The 22,434-nt window shown below is 48.2% G+C and overlaps 2 protein-coding genes across 9 annotated transcripts in view; both read left to right on the top strand.

Annotated features, from left to right (window-relative positions):
• KIF17 (kinesin family member 17) overlaps positions 1-11,432 on the top strand; it is a 42,564-nt gene extending 31,132 nt beyond the window's left edge. For 3 of the 8 annotated variants that reach the window (XM_033113692.1, XM_033113687.1, XM_033113685.1), the window contains exons 12-15: positions 5,743-6,001; positions 7,149-7,219; positions 9,079-9,199; positions 10,581-11,431. In XM_033113692.1, the coding sequence (XP_032969583.1) occupies positions 5,743-6,001; positions 7,149-7,219; positions 9,079-9,199; positions 10,581-10,759 (630 nt within the window). In that variant the 3' untranslated portion in view covers positions 10,760-11,431. Of the gene's footprint in view, positions 1-5,742; positions 6,002-7,148; positions 7,220-9,078; positions 9,200-10,580 lie in introns of all 8 variants that reach the window. The other 5 variants (XM_033113690.1, XM_033113686.1, XM_033113693.1 and 2 more) reach the window with 4 other exon arrangements.
• A 1,744-nt stretch (positions 11,433-13,176) lies between these two features.
• Positions 13,177-22,225, top strand: DDOST (dolichyl-diphosphooligosaccharide--protein glycosyltransferase non-catalytic subunit). The gene is made up of 11 exons (XM_033113695.1): positions 13,177-13,506; positions 13,708-13,818; positions 18,147-18,233; positions 19,071-19,174; positions 19,311-19,405; positions 19,699-19,792; positions 20,067-20,215; positions 20,638-20,785; positions 21,376-21,496; positions 21,619-21,725; positions 21,798-22,225. The coding sequence occupies exons 1-11, from the start codon at positions 13,350-13,352 to the stop codon at positions 21,945-21,947; spliced, it is 1,323 nt and encodes a 440-aa protein (XP_032969586.1). The 5' UTR covers positions 13,177-13,349; the 3' UTR covers positions 21,948-22,225.
• Positions 22,226-22,434: the final 209 nt, after the last annotated feature.

Here is a 22,434-nt window from a genome sequence, read left to right as displayed (position 1 = left end):
CTCTCCTGTGAGGTGGGCGCGGGAGCTGTGTGTTGGATTTACACGGAATTCGAAACTTCTCGTCTTCTCTGTCTCCCTGTCAGTAGGCTGCGCTGAGGACGATTTTATTTTTTTTTCTCCTTGTTGTTGTGTGTTTTGTTTTGGAGGATTTTTCTAGAGAGATTCAGATTTAGGTGGCTGTCATTATCTTCAGGTACCCAGAACTCAGTGTATTTTTTTTTAAATATAAGGAAATATGTGGTGTGTGTCTACACATTCCCCCCGCCCACACACACACACATCCTCCCCCTTCTTGGATAAAAGTAACTACAATACACACTTTCCTCCACCTAGCTTTTTTTCATATAATGCTATATCCTGAAGCAGTATCCAGAGGTGTTCTTCATTCCTTTTGAAAGCTGCCTAATGCTGCACTGTGAGGCCGTATTATTGTTCATTCACACGAAGTCCCCTCTTGGTGGACATTTGGGTGGTTTCCAATCTTTTGCTACCGTCAGGAGCACTGTAGTGAATAGCTTGTGCATACTACTTTTGTACTTTTGGTGGGTTTCTTTGGTGTTAATTCCTCCAACTGGGATTGCTGAGACAAAGAATAAATATATATGTGACTGTGCTGGATATTGCCAACTTTCCCTCCATGGGTTGTATCCGTTTGCATTTCTACTAGCATACATATGTGTGTTTTCTCAGCCTTACCAACAGAGTATATTGAAAAGAATTTTGGGTATTTGGCATTCTGATAGGTGAGAAATAGTATCTCAGTGTAGCTTTTTTTTTAAAAAAAAACATTTTTATTGACATATAATATTGTGTCAGGTATACAACATAATGATTCGATATTTGTATATATTGTGAAATGATCACCACAATAAGTCTAGTTAACATCCATCAACACACATCGTTATAATATTTTTCTTGTGATAAGAACATCCAAGATCTACTCTCTTAGCAACTTTCAAATGTACAATGAGCTTTATTAACTATAGTCACCATACTGTCCATTTCCAGGACTTATTTATTTTATAACTCAGTGCAGCTTTAATTTGCGTTTTTCTTACTGTGAGCAAGATTGAACATTTTTGTCATTTTTTGGGGACATTTGCGGGTTTTTCTTTCTGAACTGTGTTCACATCTTTTGCTCATTTTTCTGTTAAGGTTGTGGTTCTCTTTCTTCTCTACTTGGAGGAGCTCTTTATATCAGGAATATTATGATTCATATTAGGAATATTAACTCTTGGTCTGTGATATGTCGAAAATATTTTTTTCCAGTTTGTCATTTTTACTATGCTTAATGGTATTGTTGCCATATGAAAAAATTTTTTAACTTTATTTTGTCAAATTGATCGACGTTTTTATTATTGCATATAGATTTTGAGTCATATGCAAAGTTCAGTTGGGAAAGTTCAGTCGTTTTCTCCCAGAACTTGTATGGTGTTTTTCTTTTTTTTCTTTTTTTTAAATTTAAGTCTTTGATTCACTTGGAATTTAGCCTCATGTATGTGTGAGGAGCTGAGTCAGTGTTATCTTTTGCACACGTTTCCCGACACCATTTTTCATACAGTCCATTCTTCTCCACTGACTTCACATGCTGCTTTTATTGTATGCTAAATTTCTATAAACATTTAGATTTATTTCTGGATTTTTCCATTCATTTTTCTTGCTCTGTCTATTCATGTACCAGTGCCAGCCACTTTGTTTAAAATTCAGAGGCTTTATAATATGTTTTACAATCTCATAGGCCTAATCCTCTCTCAATGATTTTCTTCTCCGGGTTTTTCCTGGATATTCTTTTTCTTTTCAAATAAACTTAATAAACAATTGGCCTAGCTACAGAGAAAAAAGTGATGGAATTTTGGGGGAATCATTATATTTATAAATTAGCTTGGAGTACTGATACCTTTATGAGGTTGGATTTTCCTGTCCAGGAACATATATGGTATATTTTTCTATTTGTTCAAATCAATTTTCGTGTCACTCAGGAGTGTTTTATAAATTTCCTCATGTGAGTTTTGACATATCTGATTAGTTTTACATCTAGGTGTTTTGTTTTACTGCTTTCCTCTGTGGGGTATCCTCTTCCATTATATCTTCTAACTGGATTTCATTTGTAAAATGAAGGCTATTGGTTTTAAAAAGTATTTTAAAAAATCATTGTGAAATAGAAGAGAACACTTTTTAACTCATTCTATGGGGCCAATATAACCTGATACCCAAACCAGACAAAGACATAACAGTAAAACTACAGACTAATATTTCTTGTGAACATAGATACAAAATGCTCTACAACATACTAGCAAACCAAATCTAACAAAATATAAAAAAGGAGTATAAACCATGAAGTAGGATTTATCCCAGGAATGCAAAGTTGGTTTAGCATCCAAAAGTCAATTAATGTAATACATAATGTCAATAGAATAAAGGACAAAAACCATTTGATCATCTTAATAGATGCAGATAAAGCATTGGACAAAAACCTGTCGTGATAAAAATACTCAACAGACTAGGAATGGAAGGGAACTTCTTCAAACTGATAAAGGGCATCTCTGAAAAACTCACAGCTAACATACTCAATGGTGAAAGACTCAGGCTTTCCCCCTAAGATCAGAAACAAGAAAAGGATGTCAGCTCTTACCACTTCTATTCAGCATTGGGCTGGAGGTTCTAGCCAGAGCAATTAGGCAGGAAACTAAAATAATAGGCATCTGGATTTAAAGGAGTAGGTAAAACTATCTCTAGCTGCAGGTGACATGATTTTTTTTTTTTTGTATTTTAGTTCATTCAGTCATTTTGTATACTAAAATCTACTTTTAAAAAAATTATTAGTTTCAGGTGTACAAAACAATGTAATAGTTAGACATTTATACCCCTCACAAAGTGATAACCCCACTCCCCCAATCTACTACCCTTCTGACATTGCACACAGGCGTGACATGATCTTTATATAGAGAAATTCCTAAGGAATGTACTAAAAAAGCTACTGGAATCAATGAACAATTTCAGCAAGGTTGCAGGGTACAAGATCAATAAGCAAAAAGGAATTATATTTTTACACACTTGAAATGAACAATCTGCAGATAAAATTAAGAAAACAACTCCATTTATAATACATCAAAAAGAATTAAACAATACATCAAAAAAACAAAACAAAAGAAGTACAAAACTAGAAAACACTGTTGAAATAAATTAAGAATACCTAAATAAGTGGAAATACATCCCATGTTCATGGATTTGGAAGACTTAACAATAATAAGACGGTAGTGCTCTTCAAATTCCTCTACAGATTCAAAGGAATCACGATCAAAGTCCCAGCTGGCTCTGCAGAAACTGATAAGCTGACCCTAAAGTTCATATGAAAATTCAAGGGACTCAGAATAGCCGAAAACAAAGTTGGAGGACTCACCCTTCCCATTTTCAAAACTAACTACAAAGTTATAGTAATCAAGACTGTGTGGTACTAGTGTACAGACAGACATATAGACAAATGGAATGGAATTGAGAGTCTAGATATAAACCCTCACATTGACAGTTGATTTTCAAATAGGGTGCCAAGATGATTCAATGGAGATAGGACAGTCTTTTCAACACATGGTGCTGGGGCAACTAGATGCCCAAATGCCAAAGAATGATGCTGGACCCCCAACTTCACAAAAATTAACTCAAAATGGATCAAAAACCTAAATGTAAGAGCTAAATCTTTGAAACTCTTAGAAGAAAACAAACATGTTTTAGGTATGACACCAAACAAAGAGAAGAATAAATAAATTGCACTTAATCAAAATGAATACTTTTGGGCTTCATTTTAGGTATTACACGAAACAAAGGGAAGAATAAATAAATTGCACTTAATCAAAATTAATATTTTTGTGCTTCAAAGGATACTGTCAAGAAAGAGGTCAACAGCCCACAGGATGAGAATCATATGTCATGATAAGGTGTTTGTATTTAGACTACATAAGGAACCCTTACAACTCAAGAATAAAAAGATAAATAATTCAATTTAAAAAGATGTTAAGTATCTGAGCAGACATTTCTCCAAAAAAGGTACACAAGTGGCCAGTAAGCACATGAAACGATGCTCAACAACATTGGCCATCAGGAAAATGCAAATAAAAAACACAGTGAGATACCATCACACACTCACTGGGATGGCTTTAATAAAAAAAGACAGATAATAATAAATGTTGGTGAGGATGTGGAGAAATTGGAGGCCTCGCACGCTGCTGGAGGGGATGTAAAATGATGCAGTTGCCTTGGAAAACAGTCTGGCAGTTCCTTAATTGGTACATAGCATTACTTTATGACCCAGCAGTTACACTTAAGAGAAATGAAAATATGTCCACAGAAAACTTGTTCACTAATGTTCATAGCAACGTTATTCATTGTAGCCCAAAGTGAAAACAGTCATGAATGGAAAAATGTGGCATAGCCACACAATGGGATATTATTTGGCAGTAAAAAGGAATGAAGTACTGATACATGATAAAACACGGATGAACTTGAAAACACTGTGTGTTAAGTGAAAGAAGCTAGACACCAAAGACCACATGTATGATTCCATTTATACGAAGCATCCAGAATAAGCCAATCTATAGAGAAAGAAAGTAGATTGGTGGTTGCTTAGGGCTGGCAGTTGGGGAGAAATGGGGAATGACTAAGTGAGTGTGGGATTTCTTTTTGGTTGATGAAATGTTCTAAAATTGTGCTAATGAGTTGCACAACTCTGAATATACTAAAAACCACTGAATTGTTGTACACTTTAGATGGGTGAATGTGTGACATGTCAATTACCTATTGATAAAGCTATTGTAAAAATCCTTGCAAATGATTCCAGATGTACCAAAATATATAGATTATTACCATGAACACCATGTATCTAATACCCAGCTTGAGAAATGGAGCATTACTCATTTAGTCGAAGCCCCTGTGACCTGGCCCTCCCCGATAGCTCCCTGCCCACCTGGGTCCTACCAGGTACCCTCTGTTCTCAGTTGGTTACATGTGATTTTCATTCCCATGGATTAAAACATCTTTCTTTACTGATCAAACTGTACCTGCTCTTTAAGGAAATAGACTGTGTGTCAAGGAGCCTTAGGGCTCATGGAGAGAATGGTTACGGTTGGTGTTGGGAGTCGCCTGTTCTCAGCAGAGAATGAAGGGCCGGTCTGGCAGGCCTGGGCAGGAGATCCCAAAACTCTGGGCTCCTTGGTCAAGTCAAGGTGGGTCTGACTCTTAAGTCCAGTGTCTGTCACATTGTAATAGGATTGTGGCAGTAGGAAAGCAGGCACTGCTGAGTCTGAGAAGGTATGCCTGCTGCTCCCCTTAGAAAAAGAATTTGTGCGATTCTCTGAGATCTTTGAGGACCGTAGAGACTGTAAGCGCAGGGTGTGGAGCCTGTTCATAAGCTCCTGAATAAAATGTATGAGTGTGGGATAGTGACAGGCTGTGGGGGGGACGAGGAACTTTTCCTGCTCTCTGCAGGGCTGTGGACACAGCAGGTGCTCATTTGAATGCTGGGTGGAGAGGTGGGAGGTTGTGGATGGATGGATGGATGGGGGGTTGGACAGTGCCAGGGAAGATGAATGAATGCACATGGAAGGATGGTGGAATGAAGGATGAATGGATGCTGGATCAACACACCGATGGGAGTGGCCGGCTGGATGGGCAATTAGTGGATGGGGAGGTCAGAGGGATGGTGAAATGTCTTGGTGTCTTTCCTGCTCACTGCTCGTTATGCTTTTTCAGCTTCGGGCAGCAGAGGTGGAGATCAAAGACCTGCAGTCGGAGTTTGAGCTAGAGAAGATCGATTACTTGGCCACCATCCGTCGGCAGGAACGTGATTTTATGCTCTTCCAGCAGCTCCTGGAGCAGGTGCAGCCCCTGGTTCGCCGGGACTGTAACTACAGCAACTTGGAGAAGATCAAGCGCGAGTGCTGCTGGGATGAGGACAATGGCTTCTGGAAGATCCCGGAGCCTGTCGTTATCAAAACCAGCCTCCCAGTAGGTCAGGAGCCTGGCTGTCCCCTCTGCCCTCCCTGCCTTCCTCCACAGTTTGCCATCCTGCAGATTGACAGGGAGCCATGGCCCTCTCCCTGCTGGCTGTGGGTGCAGCAGACCTGTGACCCCGAGATTCCAAAACATTGGGGATCTGAGAGAAGGGTGTGTTCTGGGGTCAGATAGATGTGGGTTGGAATTCTGGCTCCACCACTCCTTATGTGACCTCTTGGGACCCAGTGTCCTCATCTGTGAAATGGGAATTAATAACAGGACCTTCCTTAAAGATTGTTGGGTGGCTTGAAATGTGTTAATATACGTAAAACCCTGAGAGCCATGCCTGGCACATCTGAAGTGGGTGGTACATTTTTTTTTGTTATATCACTATCATGATCATCATTTTTATCATTTCTTCCTACAACCACCCTGTGAAGGATAAGAATTGTTACACCTATTTTGCATATGAGGAAATGGAATCTCAGCGAATCTCAGTGACTTCTCCACAGTCACAGTCATGGCCGTGAGAAGGAGGACCAGGGATAGAAACAAGCTGTTCAGTTTCAGGCCTGGTTCCACTTCTGCTTTTGTCACTGACCTCCTGTGTGACCTATGACGGTCACTGTCCCTTTCTGGGCTTTGGTCCCCTGATCTTCACAAAGAAGAGTTTGGATAAGATTATCTTGAAGGCCCCTCCACCTCCAACGAGTCTCAGAGTAAGGTGGCTCTTTCTGCGGCCACTTAGCGGGCTCTGCCCATTCAGGAAGCAGTAGACTCTTACATCCCACAAGTCCCCCCTCTGTCCTCCCCCTGGGCAGAGTGTTTGTCCAGGTCCTACGTCTCTGATGTTTGTGGATGGCCGCTGACACCATCCTGCTGAAGCTCCCGCCAGCTCCATTTCCCATGAATCGCAGGCAGCCCTCGTCTTCCTCCCGGTCCCCACCAACCTTCTGTCTGGCCTGGAAGCCGGGGAATGGCTTCTTTGGCATCTGAGCCCTCCTGTTGTTGGTTTCCCAAAGCCAGTCCTTTGCTTGGGCTGGAAAATATCACCCCTCCAAGCCTGAGCCAGGCCTGATCCCCCACCCCCCCGGGGAGAGTGCTGCAGCCCGCCCTGTCCCTCTGCCCTCATACCAGTGACTTCAGCTTTTGTTTTCTCGTAGCAGTTTTAACAGGGTCACAGAACAAACCAGTCCGGAAAACCTCTGCAGCAGACAACAGCGAACTAGGCATGGTAAGGCCCCCACAAGTGTGAGGGACGAGTGGGGGGCTGGTGGGACTTGGCTGCCCAGGTGCAGTGGGTCAGCATTACCTGAGGGAACCGGACTCCTGCTTTCCCTGCCCAAAAGATTGAAGCAGAGGGCTGAGCCTGGATCCTTTCCATGTAACTCTATTGGCACCTAGACCCTCATTCAAAGGGTCTTCTGGACCTCATTCAAAGCCACTTGCGGCCATAAAACCAGATGGACAGTCCCATTGGTGAGGGACAGAAGCTTCAGCTTCAATCCCAGAGGCCAAGCGTTACATGCTGGTTCCCTGGGCCCCTGCTGGTATCCATGGACCAAAAAGGTCCTTAAAGCTTCTACAAACAGCACTTGGGATTCTAAAGTCCCTTTATTTTCATATCTGCCATATTTTGTATTGCAATAGGAATATATATCCTTAACACAGAGGTCAGCAATCTTTTCTGTAAAGAACCAGACAGTTAATATTGTAGGCCTCGTGGGCCATGTGGTCTCTGTCACAATTACTCAGCTCTGCCATTGTAGCACAGAACATGCAAACGAATGAGCACGGCTCCATTCCAATAAAACTTTACAAAAACAATCTGTGGGTCAGATTTGGCCCATAAGCTGTAATTTGGGGATCCCTGCCTTAAACCATTACAGATATTTCAGAAAACCCACACAGACCATGCATGCTTTTGTAGTCATGCTAAGGCCACTCACAGGTTAATGAATTCTAGCCAAGCATCTCTGGCTGAACAACTCAGGGTGGCTGCAAGGAATGTCTCAAGCTGGTCTAAAGCTTTGACTGGCTACTTTTGACAGCTTAACTTTGTAAAAAAGGGAAAGTTGTTCCTGAAAAAAAAAAACATTCTTGGGACCACAAGGGGCTTGTATTAGAATGCTTTTAGTTCCAAGTGATAGATACCCAAAACAAACAATCAAGCAAAATAGGGAATTTATTGGTTCATGTTAAATGTACCGATTTTAGGCATGGCTGGATCTAGGGGCTCAGTCAGTCAGAGTTCTGTGTGTGTTTTCACCTCTTGGTTCTGCTTCCCTTGGTATGCTGGCTTCGCACTCAGGCAGGCTTTCTCCATGTGGCAGGAAAGATTGCCTCAAAGAGCAGGCAATTAGTGATCTGACAGGAAGAGAGAGCTGGTCTCTTAGAGCACCCTTAAACCAACGCTTGTGGAAAGATTCTGATCAGCTCTGCCTGTGTCATGGGCCTACTTTTGGACCAATGACTACTCGCATGTCTAGATGTAGTTCTGTGATTGGTCCAGTTTGGGTCACATGTCCAGCTGTGTAGCAAGGGGATGGGCGGGCGGGAGGGGTGGTCTTAGGGCACCATGAATGATCACCCCAGCAGGACGATGTCAAGTGGGAGAAGGTAGTTCCCTGAAGGAGGAGATTCAGGTTGAAGAAAAATCCACAATAGTCGTGAAAAACAATAGTTCTTGGTGATAAAAAGGTTAGGAGCCCAGCTCTAAAAAGCATAAATGTGCCCATGAGCTGAGTATGTGCTGTGTTACCTATTCTACGAATATGTCACGATGGGTTCAGGTGTGTCGTCTTGTCCTTGCCCTGATGGAGCTGTCAGGATACCCTGCTTTGAGTTTTGCAGGAGGGAACAAGGCACTTCCTATCCCAAGGACGGGGGGTTGGGGGTGTGTAGGCTGGGCTGGAGACTGGGACTCCCCTGCTCTGAGCTGCCTGGACCCCACCCCAGGAGTCAGGGTCTGTCCAGGGTACACCAGAGTGGGCAGTGAGGCTCACGGCAGCCCCACCACACCAGGCTTGCAGAGGCCCCAGGTAAGAAGTGCACAAACAAGAGGTCTTGCCCCATGAGGATTTGTCATCTCAGCAGGCAGAAGACCGCTACAAGCTGATGCTTAGTCGGAGTGACAGTGAAAACATTGCCAGTAACTACTTCCGGCCGAAGCGGGCCAGCCAGATCCTCAGCACGGATCCCATGAGGAGCCTCAGTGAGTACCCTGCCCATCTCTTGTCCCCCTTCCCTTCCCTGAGAGCTGTCTGGGCCCTCTGCCCACTGGGAGGGGCATGACGGGGTGGAGTCAGACAGACCTGGGTTGGAAACCTCTTTCCCTCTCTGAGCCTCAGTTTCCTCAGCTATTAAAGGAGGGGGATACTTCTACTTCTTAGGAGTAGGGGAGATGAGGTGGGGAAATGACTCAGAGCCTGGCACATAGTAGGTGCTCAATACACAGTCTTCCCTTTCCTCTACCTCTTCGTCTCCTGGGGGAGAGGTGCGCTGTTTGATTCATCTGTCTCCCCTGACGTGTAGTAGGCTTCCGACACACTGTTCAGGGCCCTGGTGTGGGGTTGCACAGCTCTGCGTCAGTTACTACCAGCTTCCTCAGATGCCAATACCGTGGCTTTCTCCTACTGAGCCAAGGGGGGCCAACAGGGCCCCAAAAGCAAAACACTTTCAAAAGCAAGCATCAAAAATCCCTTCATTCTTCTTTCTAAAACTAAAAGACCACAGAGCTTCCAATAAAATAATGAAAAGCACATCTCAGTTCTACACTGAGGTTATTTAAACTCTTGCTGCGATGTTTGGATACGTTTTCCTGTGGCTTGCACTATCAACAACAAAGATGTCTTGTGTGCCTTATTGTATAATATTTTGTAACAAATTTTTTATGTCATCAATGCCATTAAATTCTAATTTATTTATACTTATATGTTATTGATGCCACTTAGTATGTTTTGAGTATTTTTTGCTAAAATTCAATATAATGGTAAATTATATAAAATATAATGGTAAATTAACAAAGGTTTAAAATAAAAATGTCATTTATGTACAAAGCAGCTCAAGATGTTATTAAATGCATAAAATAGTCAAAATATCAACTTTTTATTTTTTGTGGATTTTTGACACATTTTGAAAAAAACCTTGAAATCAATTAACTCAGTGAGAGTTAAGAGTCAGAGTGGGTGGAGTTGAGCAATAAGGAGGAAAAAATTGGACAGGAAAAACTAACAGCAGCTGAGTACCGGCATTGTGCTCATGTTGCAGATGAGGAAACTGAGGCTCAGAGGGAAGGGGTTCCCTGAAGAGGAGGAGCTGGGCTTTGAACCCAGGGTTGTCTGGCTCGAGATCCCAGTCTGCCTCAGTCTGAGACATTAAAACTCCACACTCCCGGCCCAGACCCTTTGGATGCACACGTGGTGCTGGGCCTGAGACCTCAGCCAGAGCAGCAGCTTAGTGCTTGGGACCCCATCTGAGGCCTCAGGACCTCTGGCTGGGTGGGAGGTGGGCCAGACGCTCCACCACACACCGTGATTGTCTCCATCCCCTGTACTCCTGGCTTCACCAGCACCCTCTGTGCTTCTTCTCCACAGCACATCACAACTCGCCGCCAGGCCTCAGCTCCCCCCTCAGCAACAACTCTGCCATCCCACCCACCCAGGCCCCTGAAATGCCCCAACCCCGGCCCTTCCGCCTCGAGTCCCTCGACATCTCCTTCACCAAGGCCAGGCGTAAGAAAAGCAAAAGCAGCTTTGGCAGTGAGCCTCTGTGAACACAGCTGCCTGCTGCCCTGCCTCTGGGCTTCCGTGAGACTGCCAGGCCCTCCCAGGGCAGCCCCAGCCAGGACTCCTCCCACCTGACCCCAGAGTGAGCCTGGGGGGGCCCCCCCGAGGAGGTCTTTAGCCTAGGAAGACACATTCCCTTGCCTGTTCCCCAGACAGCCCACTTCTGCCTGAGTGGGTGCCCCGTGGAGGCTGGACCATCCTTGGAGAAGTCCACTCTGGCTCTCCACGCTACTTCAGTGTTTCCACCTGCTCACCTGCCACAGATCCTGCCATCTGTCCCCACCAGTGTTGTTCTGTGCCTCGATGGGCTTGGGAGCCTCAGCTCTGCCTCGAGGCCTTCACCAGCGGCCCCGGCGGAGTGGGCAGCAACTTCCACGCGGCTCAAGCTCAACATCTTGATGATTGAAAATTGTGCCTCTGTGGGATGGGTACATGCGTCCTGGAGCAGCCGTTCCCCCTGCTGCCCACGCCCGCTGGACTGTGGCCCAGAGGAGGCCACTCCATAGTAAGCTGCCCCAATAAACTGCCGTTTACCTACAAGCTCCCCTTCCCTGATCCTCTGATACTGCCACTGGGGCCCCTCCCTGCCACTGCTGCCTGGCCTTCGTGGGGACGTGGGGACGCTCTTTGTGGAGGAGGGCTTCTTAACTATCTGAGGCCTTTAGAACAAACAGGCTCCAAAGTTTCTGCAACTCCCTGCAATGGTGAGTACAAGTGCTGTTTGTTTTCCTCTGGGGAGAGCATCTGAACTGGCATCCGATTCTCAAAGGATCTGTGACCCAGGAAAGCAGAGCCCTTGTTTTGCGAAGTAGAGGCCATGTCTTGTTGAGGCCCAGGTTTTATCAGTCCTCAGGGGCTCCGACAGGGAACAATCCAGCCCACCCCAGCAACCTAGGGCACACCTCTTCCCTTGCCTGCCTGTCCGTGGTAGCCCAGGCCTGCCCTGGGGGAGGGGCTCGCAATCTGAGGGGAAAGGTTGGACGTTTGGTGCTGTCCTGAGCCGGATTTCACCGGTAGCCTCAGGTGTGAACTGGGGCTAAGACCCACCTCACAGGGTCACTGTGAAGGGGAAATGAGATGGCATCTAAGGTTCTGGGGCATAGCAGGTTCACTCCCGCCCCATTCCTCCTCCTCCTATTTTATGTTAATTACTGGGGCACGTGCCACAAGCACATGCCTGGGCCAAGGAGCTCTCGCTCTGGAGAAGCTGGGGTGGGGCGGAAGGTGCTTAGGTAACTACGGAGATGAGTCTAACCGGAGGCAGGCTGCAGTAGGTCCTGGAAGAGGAAGCGAGATCAGGTTTTTATGGGGAACAAATTACCCTTGTGAGGGGAGCAGCATCAGGTGGGGCTCCCATAAAGAACAGAGAAGATCCAGGAGGCGTAAGATGGGCAGGTGGGGAGGAGGTGCAGGAGAGAGGGAACTGCATGAGCAAAGGGCTGGGGGCGGGGGAGAGGGGTAAGCTGAGGGTAGGTCAAAGGTGAGACTCGTGTTCCGGGTAAGCCGGGGGCTGAGGAGGAGCAAGCTGCTGGAATGAGTTGAAGTGGAGACCTGAGAATGAAGAGCCTCGGCCCTGCGCTGTGGCTGACTCCTGAGTAACAGGTTAGCACATCACGTCTGAGTCAGAGGTGGATTGACGTCGTGGAGCTGACTGTGGTAGCTTTAGCTTAGGCCTGTGGTGGGACTGAGGCAGGCCAGAGCTGAGCCTGGACCCCGCATCACTTTAGGGGTGGGAGGCAGCCTTACTGAGCGATTGCTCAGCCTGGCCCTGCACTAAGCGCTTTAAAACCTGCTCTAGTCCTCCCAAGAGCTCAGGCCTTTTGAAAGGCACACAGATGAGGAGGGCTGCTTCCAGCTATTTTTATTTCCAGCCTAGGCCAGTAACCTGCAGAGAAGTGAAATCCCTAAGTAAAAGGGCCAGTGGGAGACGAAGCTTGGAAATGAACCCAACTAGAGCTTTTAAATAGTCTAGTCCACCGCCTATTCACGCTGCCTCCAGCGTAGGCCACCGAGCTGGGAAGGGCAGAGGACAGGCCCGTGCCAAGGTCCCTGGTCCGTCAGCGGCAGGAAACTAAAGTGCCCCTGTCCGTTATCTTATATTTGCAATTCCTTCCTCTCCGGAGATGGTGGAGGTGAGGGTCCCGTTCCTAGTCCCGAGTCTGTCCAGGACCAGAGAGAGCCACACCGCCACAGATCCCGCCGTCCGGGACGCGACTGTCAAGACCAAGCAGGCGGAGACCAGTCTAATGAAAAGGCGGGCTGGGGGCTCGGGCGGGAGCCTGGCCTTGTTGATTGGCTGCGGCTGCAGAGCTGTCTCTCTAGCATTGAGCCTTTACCTTTGGGGAGGCGGAGCTGTGCTCCCCTTCCGCCAATAGGGTTCAGAGGCTCCGACTACAACCCGAGCACTTCCGGTGATGCTCCTGATTCCTGCCCTACCAGCGGCGGCTCCCGGCGCCGGACCCCGGCGTTCGCAGATCACTTCCGGGTGGGACTCCACGACCACGAGCCGCGATTGGGCGATTTTTAGACGGCACTTCCGGTGTCCAGGTGCTTGGGTTCTTTGGCAGGAGGAGAAAGATGGAGCTCCGCGCTGCGTCCCATGCTTGGTCCCTCTTGTGGCTGCTGCAGCTGCCCTTGCTTGGCTTGGTCGGTGCCAGCGGTCCCCGCACTTTAGTGCTGCTGGACAACCTCAACCTGCGGGAGACGCATTCGCTTTTCTTCCGGAGCCTGAAGGGTGAGACCGGGGTCCGAGGGGGAGGCGGGTGAGAGAATCTGGGGTTGGAAAGGTCCCCGAGCCCGAGGTCATCGGCCACTCTCGCTCCCTCGCACTCGTTTTTCGCTAGCGGACCGCCCAGGTCTGCCCTGCCGCTTGGGGAGGGCGGTCGTGATTTTCCTTTGCGTCCCGTCTGCCTCAGCTCCCTGTTTTCTTGTCCAGATCGGGGCTTTGAACTCACATTCAAGACCGCAGATGATCCCAGCCTGTCGCTTATTAAGTACGGGGAGTTCCTTTATGACAATCTCATCATCTTCTCTCCCTCGGTAGAAGGTGAGTGCTGTGCGTCGCCCCCGGAACTAGGAATCCATTGCTTGCTTCTGGATCTCGAGCATGTTCTGGGTCACAGGGTGGGTCACCAGCCCTGGGCGCTGCTGCTGCCTGAGGATCAATAACTTCTAATCTAGGCCCAGTAGAACGTATTTTCTTTCTGAAAAACACAGCTGAGGATAGTGGGGTCAAATGTTGCCACAGACCATGGAGCCCGGGGCCCTGCTACTTAGAAAAGTGAATTTTCTCTGTAAAGGGCCTGATAGGAAAGATGGAGAGAGCCCCCTGGTTGGGATTGTCTGTGTGAAAAGAGGAAATGGCATGCTCTTAATATGGTTTGCTGTAAAGAGGAGTGGTAGTTGATCTTTTCGGATGGATTCATTCATAGTTCTGAGGCTGAAAAAGAACCTTGGCGATTACCTAGCCCCGTCCCTTAGTTGAGGCTGGAAGGATATGTCCAGGGCGTACCAGAGGGCTGGCTAGTTGTTGAACAGAATGACTACCTTTACTAGATTATCCAGTTGATGGATGCTTCAGTATTCCTGTGAAAAAGGAGCTTATTATCTTCAGAGGCAATCCGCGCCGCCATTAGATAACTCTGTTAAGAAGTTCTTATATTAAACTGAAATTTATCTCCTATATTTCCTACTTTGTTTATTTGGCATGGGGGAGAGGAGGAAGGGGCCTTAGGAAATAAGTCTGATGCTTATTTTGCTTAGAGGCATAGCCTTCACATAATCATAGCCGATTCAGCTGTTTCTTCTCCAGACTACACATCCCTAGTTCCTTTGGCTAGTTCTCTTTTGCCACGCTCTTGTGTTGACCATCGAGTCATTCTCTTCTTTAGTGGCTTCAGTTTATCTTTTTCTCAGAGGACTCAGGTTGTCTCTGTCTGGGGTAAGACAGGCCTGCCATCTCTTCCTTCAGTTGATGGAGCTTAGGAAGTCTTTCATTTCGTTGGCAGCTATAATATTTTGTTCTGTGTAGTTCATGTGGAGTTGGGTTCCGCCAAATCCCCGAAGGATTTTTCTCTAGGCTCCCGTCACTTAATCGTGTTACTCCCAACTCTCCTGCAGCGTGTGCCTTTGCAATTGGCTTCTTGAAGGCAGTGTAGCTGGGTGGAAGTGACCCAGATTGTACAAGTTAAAACCTTCAAGTTCCTGGGCAGGTGGATGGAGCCTTGAGCAGGTTCATTGGTGTTTGCCAAGTTTCTGCTGTGTTTGGGGCTCTGAAATGGATTCTGAACAGTGACAAAGAGCCTGCCCACAAGGGATTCTTTCAGTCTATCTTTGAGGACACAAGAATAAGGGCTTGAAGTGATTGCCAAATCCCGTGTGGGGATGTACATGATGGCGTGGAGGGACTGTCCGAGGTGTGCTCAGGAGGGGGATTGGGAGCGACATTGAGAAGAAAGGGTGGATAGGGAGAAGATGGAAAAAACAGGTGGGAGAAATGTCAGCCTAAGTCAGTGTTTCACAAACGTTACTTAACTATTCCTGTACCTCCTTCATGACTTACTAGATTCCATAGCGCCTGTGCTAATAATTACTTAGTATTTTTCTTCAAATTGACTCCCTTTTAAAAACTAAAATAACATTTTAAAAGGAAACCAGGGGTGGCCAGTTAGCTCAGTTGGTTAGAGCCTGGTGCTAACAAAACCAAGGTTACCGGTTCGATCCCCACATGGGGCATTATGAGCTGTGCCCACCTAAAAAAAAAAAGGAAACCAGGAATGAACCCAGTATCATTGCGAAAAATGGAAATCCATTATCATCCCTTGCTTTGAGTAGAAGGTAACTATAAATAGAATAAATACAGTGCTGTTAAGTTCTAGCCAGATTCTGTTGCCTGCTGAAGACTTCGAGCCCGGGCTTCCTCTTAAAAGAGATTAGCAAGTGTGAGGGAAGTGTTAAAGGCCATATCAAACCAAGACATTCTCTTTGCTGGAGAAAGCTTGCGAAGTAATTGGGAAGAGAATATAACTGAGATTCAACGTTATTTTAAACCCTGCCCCCATCACTGTTGTGGTGCTGCTGCAGGAGATCCTGTTGGGCACTCCTGGGGGGAAGGCTTGTACCTACGGGGGGCGGGTAAGGTTTTGGCCCCTGCTCCCAGGGCCCTTCCGTGGTACTGGGACCACCATTAGCCCTCTCAGATGTGGGAACACTGGCCTGGCTTCCTTCTCCGGGTATCAGTGGGATCCTTGCCCCCTCTGGGCTCAGGAAGCTCCCAAGTCACATGCAGTACTGGCTACAGAAGAAAGATCCATAGCACATCCACTGTACCCAGAAAAATCGGGACCCCCTTTTTATAGATAGGGAAATGGGCTCAGAAAGGTGAAGGGATTGCCTAGGTTTAAGCCCGGGTGTCTCCATTTCAAAGCCTGTGATCTTTTCACTACAGAAGAGTTTCAGAAGCTGCACTCTTGCCGTTTTGGACTGGATAATTTGTGGGGGCTGTCCTGTGCAGTGTAGGATGTTTAGCAGCAGCCGGGACCTCCACCCACTAGATGGCAGTAGCTCCCCCCATGACAATAAGCAATGTCTTCAGACATTGCCCCGAGGGGCGAAATCACCCCTGATTGGGAACCACTGCACTATACCAAGAAGTGTTTTTGAATTGTTGAAGACTCTGCCTGGCCTCTGAAGGAGAGTGGGTAGGTGGCTTTCTAAATGTAGTATGAGGTTGTGTCCCCACATATAAGATGTTCTGTCTGTGCCAGAAGGAAAGGTAAGATGCTTTATTCTTCCTGATGGTTTTCAGAAAAGAGGGCCATTCTCACGTTTAGATCTTTGCAAACTCATATTCTGGACTCGTTTCCAACTGCCTCATGGGTGTCTAACGGACAGACTTTGGGGCCCAGGCTCAGTAAACGGCACTTCCGTCTTTCCAGTTGCTGGGGCCAAGGCTTGGGGCCGTCCTGAGTGTCTCTCTCACACCCCATATCCGATCCCTCGGCGGATTCTGCTGCCGGCTTTACCTTCGGATGTGAGCGTAGGCCCATTACCCCTCCCCACGGCCCTCTGCAGCCCCTCCACCCTCTCCCCTTCTGCTGCCATGGCCCAGTCACCAGTCTGCACTGCTTGGACCTTCTGACCCATCACTGCTTCCATCCTTACTCCCCCTGTACCTGGTGGTCCACCTAGCCGCCAGAATCATCCTTTCAAAACAGAAGTCAGATCATGTTGGTCTCTTGCTCTGCCCCACAGCCAACATCTTCACGGGGCCCACAAATCCCTACATGAACTGCCCTCCCTCACATCACCGCAGTGTCCTCTGCTGCTTCTCGCTGCCCTTCACTCTCTCCAGCTGAGCCACACTGGGCTCCTGGCTGCTGATAGGCTCACCCGCCCCTGGGACCTTGCATCTGTCGTTCTTAGTGCCCGGAATGCCCGCCCTGCCGCCTCGTGCTGCCTGGCTCACTCTCCCACCTTCTCAAATGCCATTTGTCCAGGGCTCCCTGACCAACCTTTCTATACGTGCTTCCCTCCCTCTGTGTCCCCTTCCTTTCCTTCCAGCACAGAAGTTCTTTTCGTTTAATGAATAAGTGGATTACTGGGCACTCCCCCGTGACTCCGTTGAACATCAGGGTGCACTTTGGGGAAGGCTCCCGAGCTCAGGGCAGCCTGGTTTTGGATGCTTCTGGCAGTCACCTGACCTGACTGTCCAGAAAAGGGTATGAGCTCCCAATTACCGGTGCTGGCAATGAATGAGTCTTTACAGTGGTCACTTTAAAGAACAGTGTGTGCAGGTTCTGCCATGGCTCGCATGGATATACATCTGGGGGGGTCCTAGGAAAAAGACCCTGCTCTCCAGGGACAGCGTCCTCCTCAGACCCCAAAGTGCTCTCTCTCAGAGAACTTAGACGGAAGTGAAGTCGACGGGCTCTGGGAAACTGTGTTAGGTGACCCCGAAAGTGGCTCCGTGATGACAAAGATAGTGATGTGAAAAGTGCGGATGATGAGTTTCAATGAAGGTGTTTCATGAAATGTGAGTGGAAAAATGCAACATTTCTAAACAAATGTTTTATATGTGATTTGAAGTGTGTATAAGTAACTTGACTATAACTGGTAGCTGTTTGACTATTTCATTTATACTTTTAAAAGTTTATGAATTGGAGCCATTATTTTTGGATCATCACATTGGGAAAAGGGGAGAATTGCCCAGTGTAAGGGCTTATATGGTAAACGTCCCCGTCGTTTGGAGCCTCCAGAGGGCGCTATTCTGTGATTGTGGCTGGTCAGTGGCATCCCCCATCCGCCCAAATGTCGGAGTTGCTGAGAGAGGAACTTTCTGGGTTTCTGGATCACTGAGTCTGGTGCTTCTTTCAGATTTTGGGGGCAACATCAATGTGGAGACCATCAGTACCTTTATTGATGGTGGAGGCAGCGTCCTGGTAGCTGCCAGCTCAGACATTGGTAAGTCTCACCTCGGAAGCCCTGTGCTTCCACCAGCTCTCCAGGAAGCTCGGAGGATTTTACAAATGGAAGCTGCCAAATTGGCATTCACTGAGTGGTCCTTGGCCAGGGAGTGAGTGAGGGATCGGCAGGGCCATTCAGTCCCTCCTTTTCTGTGACGAGAGCCAATGAGATGTGGGTTTTTTAAGGCTGGGAATCCTGTTTCTTTTGGTTTTTTTTTGTTTTGTTTTGGTGACTTTTTCCCTAAAAAGAGAAGACAAGTAGGGGGAGACTAATTGGGTGGAGCCCAAAGCACTGGACAGATTTTTGTTTTGTTTCCTGTTTTGGAAAATTACAAAGATACTTAGAAGTATGGGGAGAGTAGTAGCCTGAACCCCGTGTACTTATCACCCAGCTTCAACCATGAACACCTGGCCAGTCTTGCTTCATTTTTTCAGTACTGAGAGATTTTTAAAACCATATTGGGCGGGGTTCTCAGTAAGGTGATGAGGAGGAAAAGAGAAACCTTGTAAGCCAAGGCTCAGCCAGGTCAAGTTTGCCCAAGGTATTACTCTGCTTCAAAGGGGCTTTTCGGCAAAACCCAGGTCACTGTGTATTTGTGGAGGGAGCAGGCCAGGCGGCTTTTTGTTTTACCAATTCAGGTCCAGGGGTCCACGCTGGGGCTGAATGCCATGCTGCTGTCCAGGGGTCCAGCTCGGGCTGAGGCTGGCCTGGTGAAGCTGCAGGGCCCCGGGGATGACTGGGAGAGTGAATCATGGCGATGCCAGGACAAGTGACATAGCTTGGCCCAGGGCCCAGCTGTAAGGACTCAGCCAAACGCATCTCGGGTCCATGCAGGTGACCCACTTCGAGAGCTGGGCAGTGAGTGTGGGATCGAGTTTGATGAAGAGAAGACTGCTGTCATTGACCATCACAACTATGACGTCTCAGACCTTGGCCAGGTAATCAGGCCTGTCACCTTCCAGGTTTCAGGCCCTTATAGCAGAGCTCTCAGCCTGGAAACTGCAAGGAAGTGGGAGGGGCCCCTGGCCGGGAGGCACCTTTCCCTGACCACCGTCCTACCCTCTGCCCTTGCAGCATACGCTCATCGTGGCTGACACGGAGAATCTGCTGAAGGCCCCGACCATCGTTGGGAAATCATCTCTGAACCCCATTCTCTTTCGAGGTGTTGGGTGAGTGAGCAGGGTACAGCCTACAGAAACCTGGGGGAAGAGGGGTCCCTCTATTTTGTCAGGAAGCCAGCGAACCTGTGATTATTTGGGGGTATTCCCTCCTCCAGAGGGTGTGGATGAGATTAATTTATGACATTGAGTTAAACTTCATAGTTACAGCAAGAGGAGAGCTAAGTGTTTGGCCATCAAGCAAGTAGGAGTCATTCCTGCAAAGAAGTGGCCCTTAGGGGCCCCGGATCCTGTGGGCTCAGCGCTTGGGGTCGGAGTTCGATGGCTCGCTCTTCCTTCTGCAGGATGGTGGCTGACCCTGACAACCCTTTGGTATTGGACGTCCTGACAGGCTCTTCCACTTCTTACTCTTTCTTCCCGGATAAACCGATCACCCAGGTAAAGGGCCTTTGTAGCCTTGAGGCTCCAGCTCCTGGGCTGGCAGCAAAGCCCTTTTTTATTTGAGGATGAGAACTAAGCAGAAAAGCATGCTTGTTGAGGCTGATGAATGAAATGAGCAGTTGGTGGGAGCGGGGAAGTGAGCAGAAGCAGCAGGGTCTCAGGTTCCGCCCTCAGGGAGGGCCCGGTTGTTCAGGTCTGGCGTCCTGGCCCCTTGCCCTAGTGGCTTGTCTCTTGCCCTGGCTCTCCCGGGTGACACCCCGTTTGTTCCCAGTATCCCCATGCAGTGGGGAAGAACACCCTCCTGATCGCCGGGCTGCAGGCCAGGAACAACGCCCGGGTCATCTTCAGCGGCTCCCTTGACTTCTTCAGTGATGCCTTCTTCAACTCAGCCGTGCAGAAGGCCACGCCCGGCTCCCAGAGGTAGGTGCCCGGGGGCTCGGGGGCATGTGTGGTCTGGATGCTGGGTCTGTGCGGATGAGGGGGGATGAGCCTTTCAGCTGTGAGTGTCAGAGGCTAAGTATCTGTAGGTGCTTTCAAATTTCTTGAAGACTTGACTTTGTCGCTCGGTTGCTGGTGTTGGCGATCCAGACTTTTCTAGTAATGGCTTCTCTAGAGGTTTTGAAAGTGTATTTACTGAGCAGGTGACACCCAAAGCAACCCCACCTCATATCTTGTCATTTTTTCTGTTCCCTTAAACCAGGATACTTCGGTATGTATGGCCTACAGGTGGAAATTAGCTCAGTGCACTCCGTCCTGGTGGATGGTGGGCAGTCTTGCTTACCAGGACCACTGGGAAGAAGTTGGTTCTGGTGCCCCAGCCTCTTCTGTTTCCCCCTCTGCAGGTATCCCCAGACAGGCAACTACGAGCTGGCTGTGGCCCTCTCCCGCTGGGTGTTCAAGGAGGAGGGTGTACTCCGTGTGGGGCCTGTGTCCCACCATCGGGTGGGCGAGACAGCCCCACCCAATGCCTACACGGTCACTGACCTGGTGGTAAGAGCTGCTTGGAGTGGGAGGGCCCAAGGGTTTGGCCAAGTTGACTCAGCTCGACAGCATTTATGGAAAACTTCTGTGCCTGAGGGGCCTAAATAAGGATGAATGAATTAACCTTTACCCTGAAGAAAGTCATTTAGTGCAGGGAAACTGAGACCCTAATGGAGACCTTGTGGAGAGGTGTGGTTTTGCTGTGGGAGTGCAGAGGCAGGAGGGGCTTCTCCACCTCACTCTGCTCCGAGTGGGGATCACAAGAGAAATGGCACTGAGTTGGGTCTTGAGGATGAATCTGTCAGGCAGGAGAGCAGCAAATAGGGCAGCAGGGATGCAGAGTGCTGGGCAGTCGAGGGGTGTAGAGCGTGGTTTGGGTGCAGACTTCCCTGGGCCTGCAGGGGTCAGATGCGAGTCAGAGGGGTTGGCCTACTGGGTGGCACCTCAATCACTGTCCGGGGTGGGTGGGGGGCTTGCCCACTTTGTCACGACTCTTGGGAGTTCCTGCCAGATTCATGAGTGGGGAATCAGTGCAGCTCTGAGGACGGCGACCTCCCTCCTGTCACTGGCCTCCCTGGCTAACTGGCCTTTTCCCTCAGGAGTACAGCATTGTGATTGAACAGCTCTCAAATGGCAGATGGATCCCCTTTGATGGGGATGACATTCAGCTGGAGTTTGTCCGCATCGATCCTTTTGTTAGGACCTTCTTGAAGAAGAAAGGTAAGTGTAATTCTTGCACAAGAAGCTGCGGGGAGAGAGTCATCGCCTCTGGCTTGTTCTCGCGCAGCTGACAGGAACGTGGCTGGAAACCCCTCCTGGTTACTTGTGTCGCTTGTCCCCAGGTGGCAAGTACAGCGTCCAGTTCAAGTTGCCTGACGTGTACGGTGTGTTCCAGTTTAAAGTGGATTACAACCGCCTAGGCTACACTCACCTATACTCATCCACTCAGGTAAGCACAGGTTGCAGTCCCCGTTTTCAATCAGCGTGTGTACCTGGGCCTGTCACCTCTGTCCTGTTGCAGGTGTCAGTGAGGCCACTCCAGCACACGCAGTACGAGCGCTTCATCCCCTCAGCCTACCCCTACTACGCCAGTGCCTTCTCCATGATGGCCGGACTCTTCCTCTTCAGCATCGTCTTCTTACACATGAAGGAGAAGGAGAAGTCCGACTGAGGGCCAGAGCCCGGGGACTCCTCACAACACGGAGTGCACGGCCTTTCATAGGACTGGGTGTTTTCCCCTTTATGGTGGGTTTTTGTGTGTGTTTTTTTTTAAAGCCACGGGACAATGGCACAGCCTTACCTCAGTGGGAGATGCAGCATTGAGTACCAAGGGGTGGGGGTTAGGGGACGACTCTTACGTTGTGTTTCCACCTAATGCTAAGTGGTGGTTTCCATGTGTGCTGTCACAGTCATTTCTAAAATAAAGAGAAACGTTGCCCTCAAACTTCATCTGGCCCCTGCTGTGCTTTGCTAATGGAGGGGATATTGTTCGGTAATGACTGGATATAGAATAGTAAGTGGCCTCTTTTAATTTGGCCGAAGACTGGACTGTATTTTAACTATGAAATGACAGCACTTCCAAACTTCTCAAGGGATCAAATAAGGTTATTAACACACTGAGGCTGGTGGGGCATCACCAAAATGGGAAATGTAGGGTA

The sequence above is a fragment of the Rhinolophus ferrumequinum genome, chromosome 9, assembly GCF_004115265.2.
Source record: "Rhinolophus ferrumequinum isolate MPI-CBG mRhiFer1 chromosome 9, mRhiFer1_v1.p, whole genome shotgun sequence".
Taxonomy (NCBI): Eukaryota; Metazoa; Chordata; class Mammalia; order Chiroptera; family Rhinolophidae; genus Rhinolophus; species Rhinolophus ferrumequinum.
This window is presented reverse-complemented; position numbering and strand designations above follow the sequence as displayed.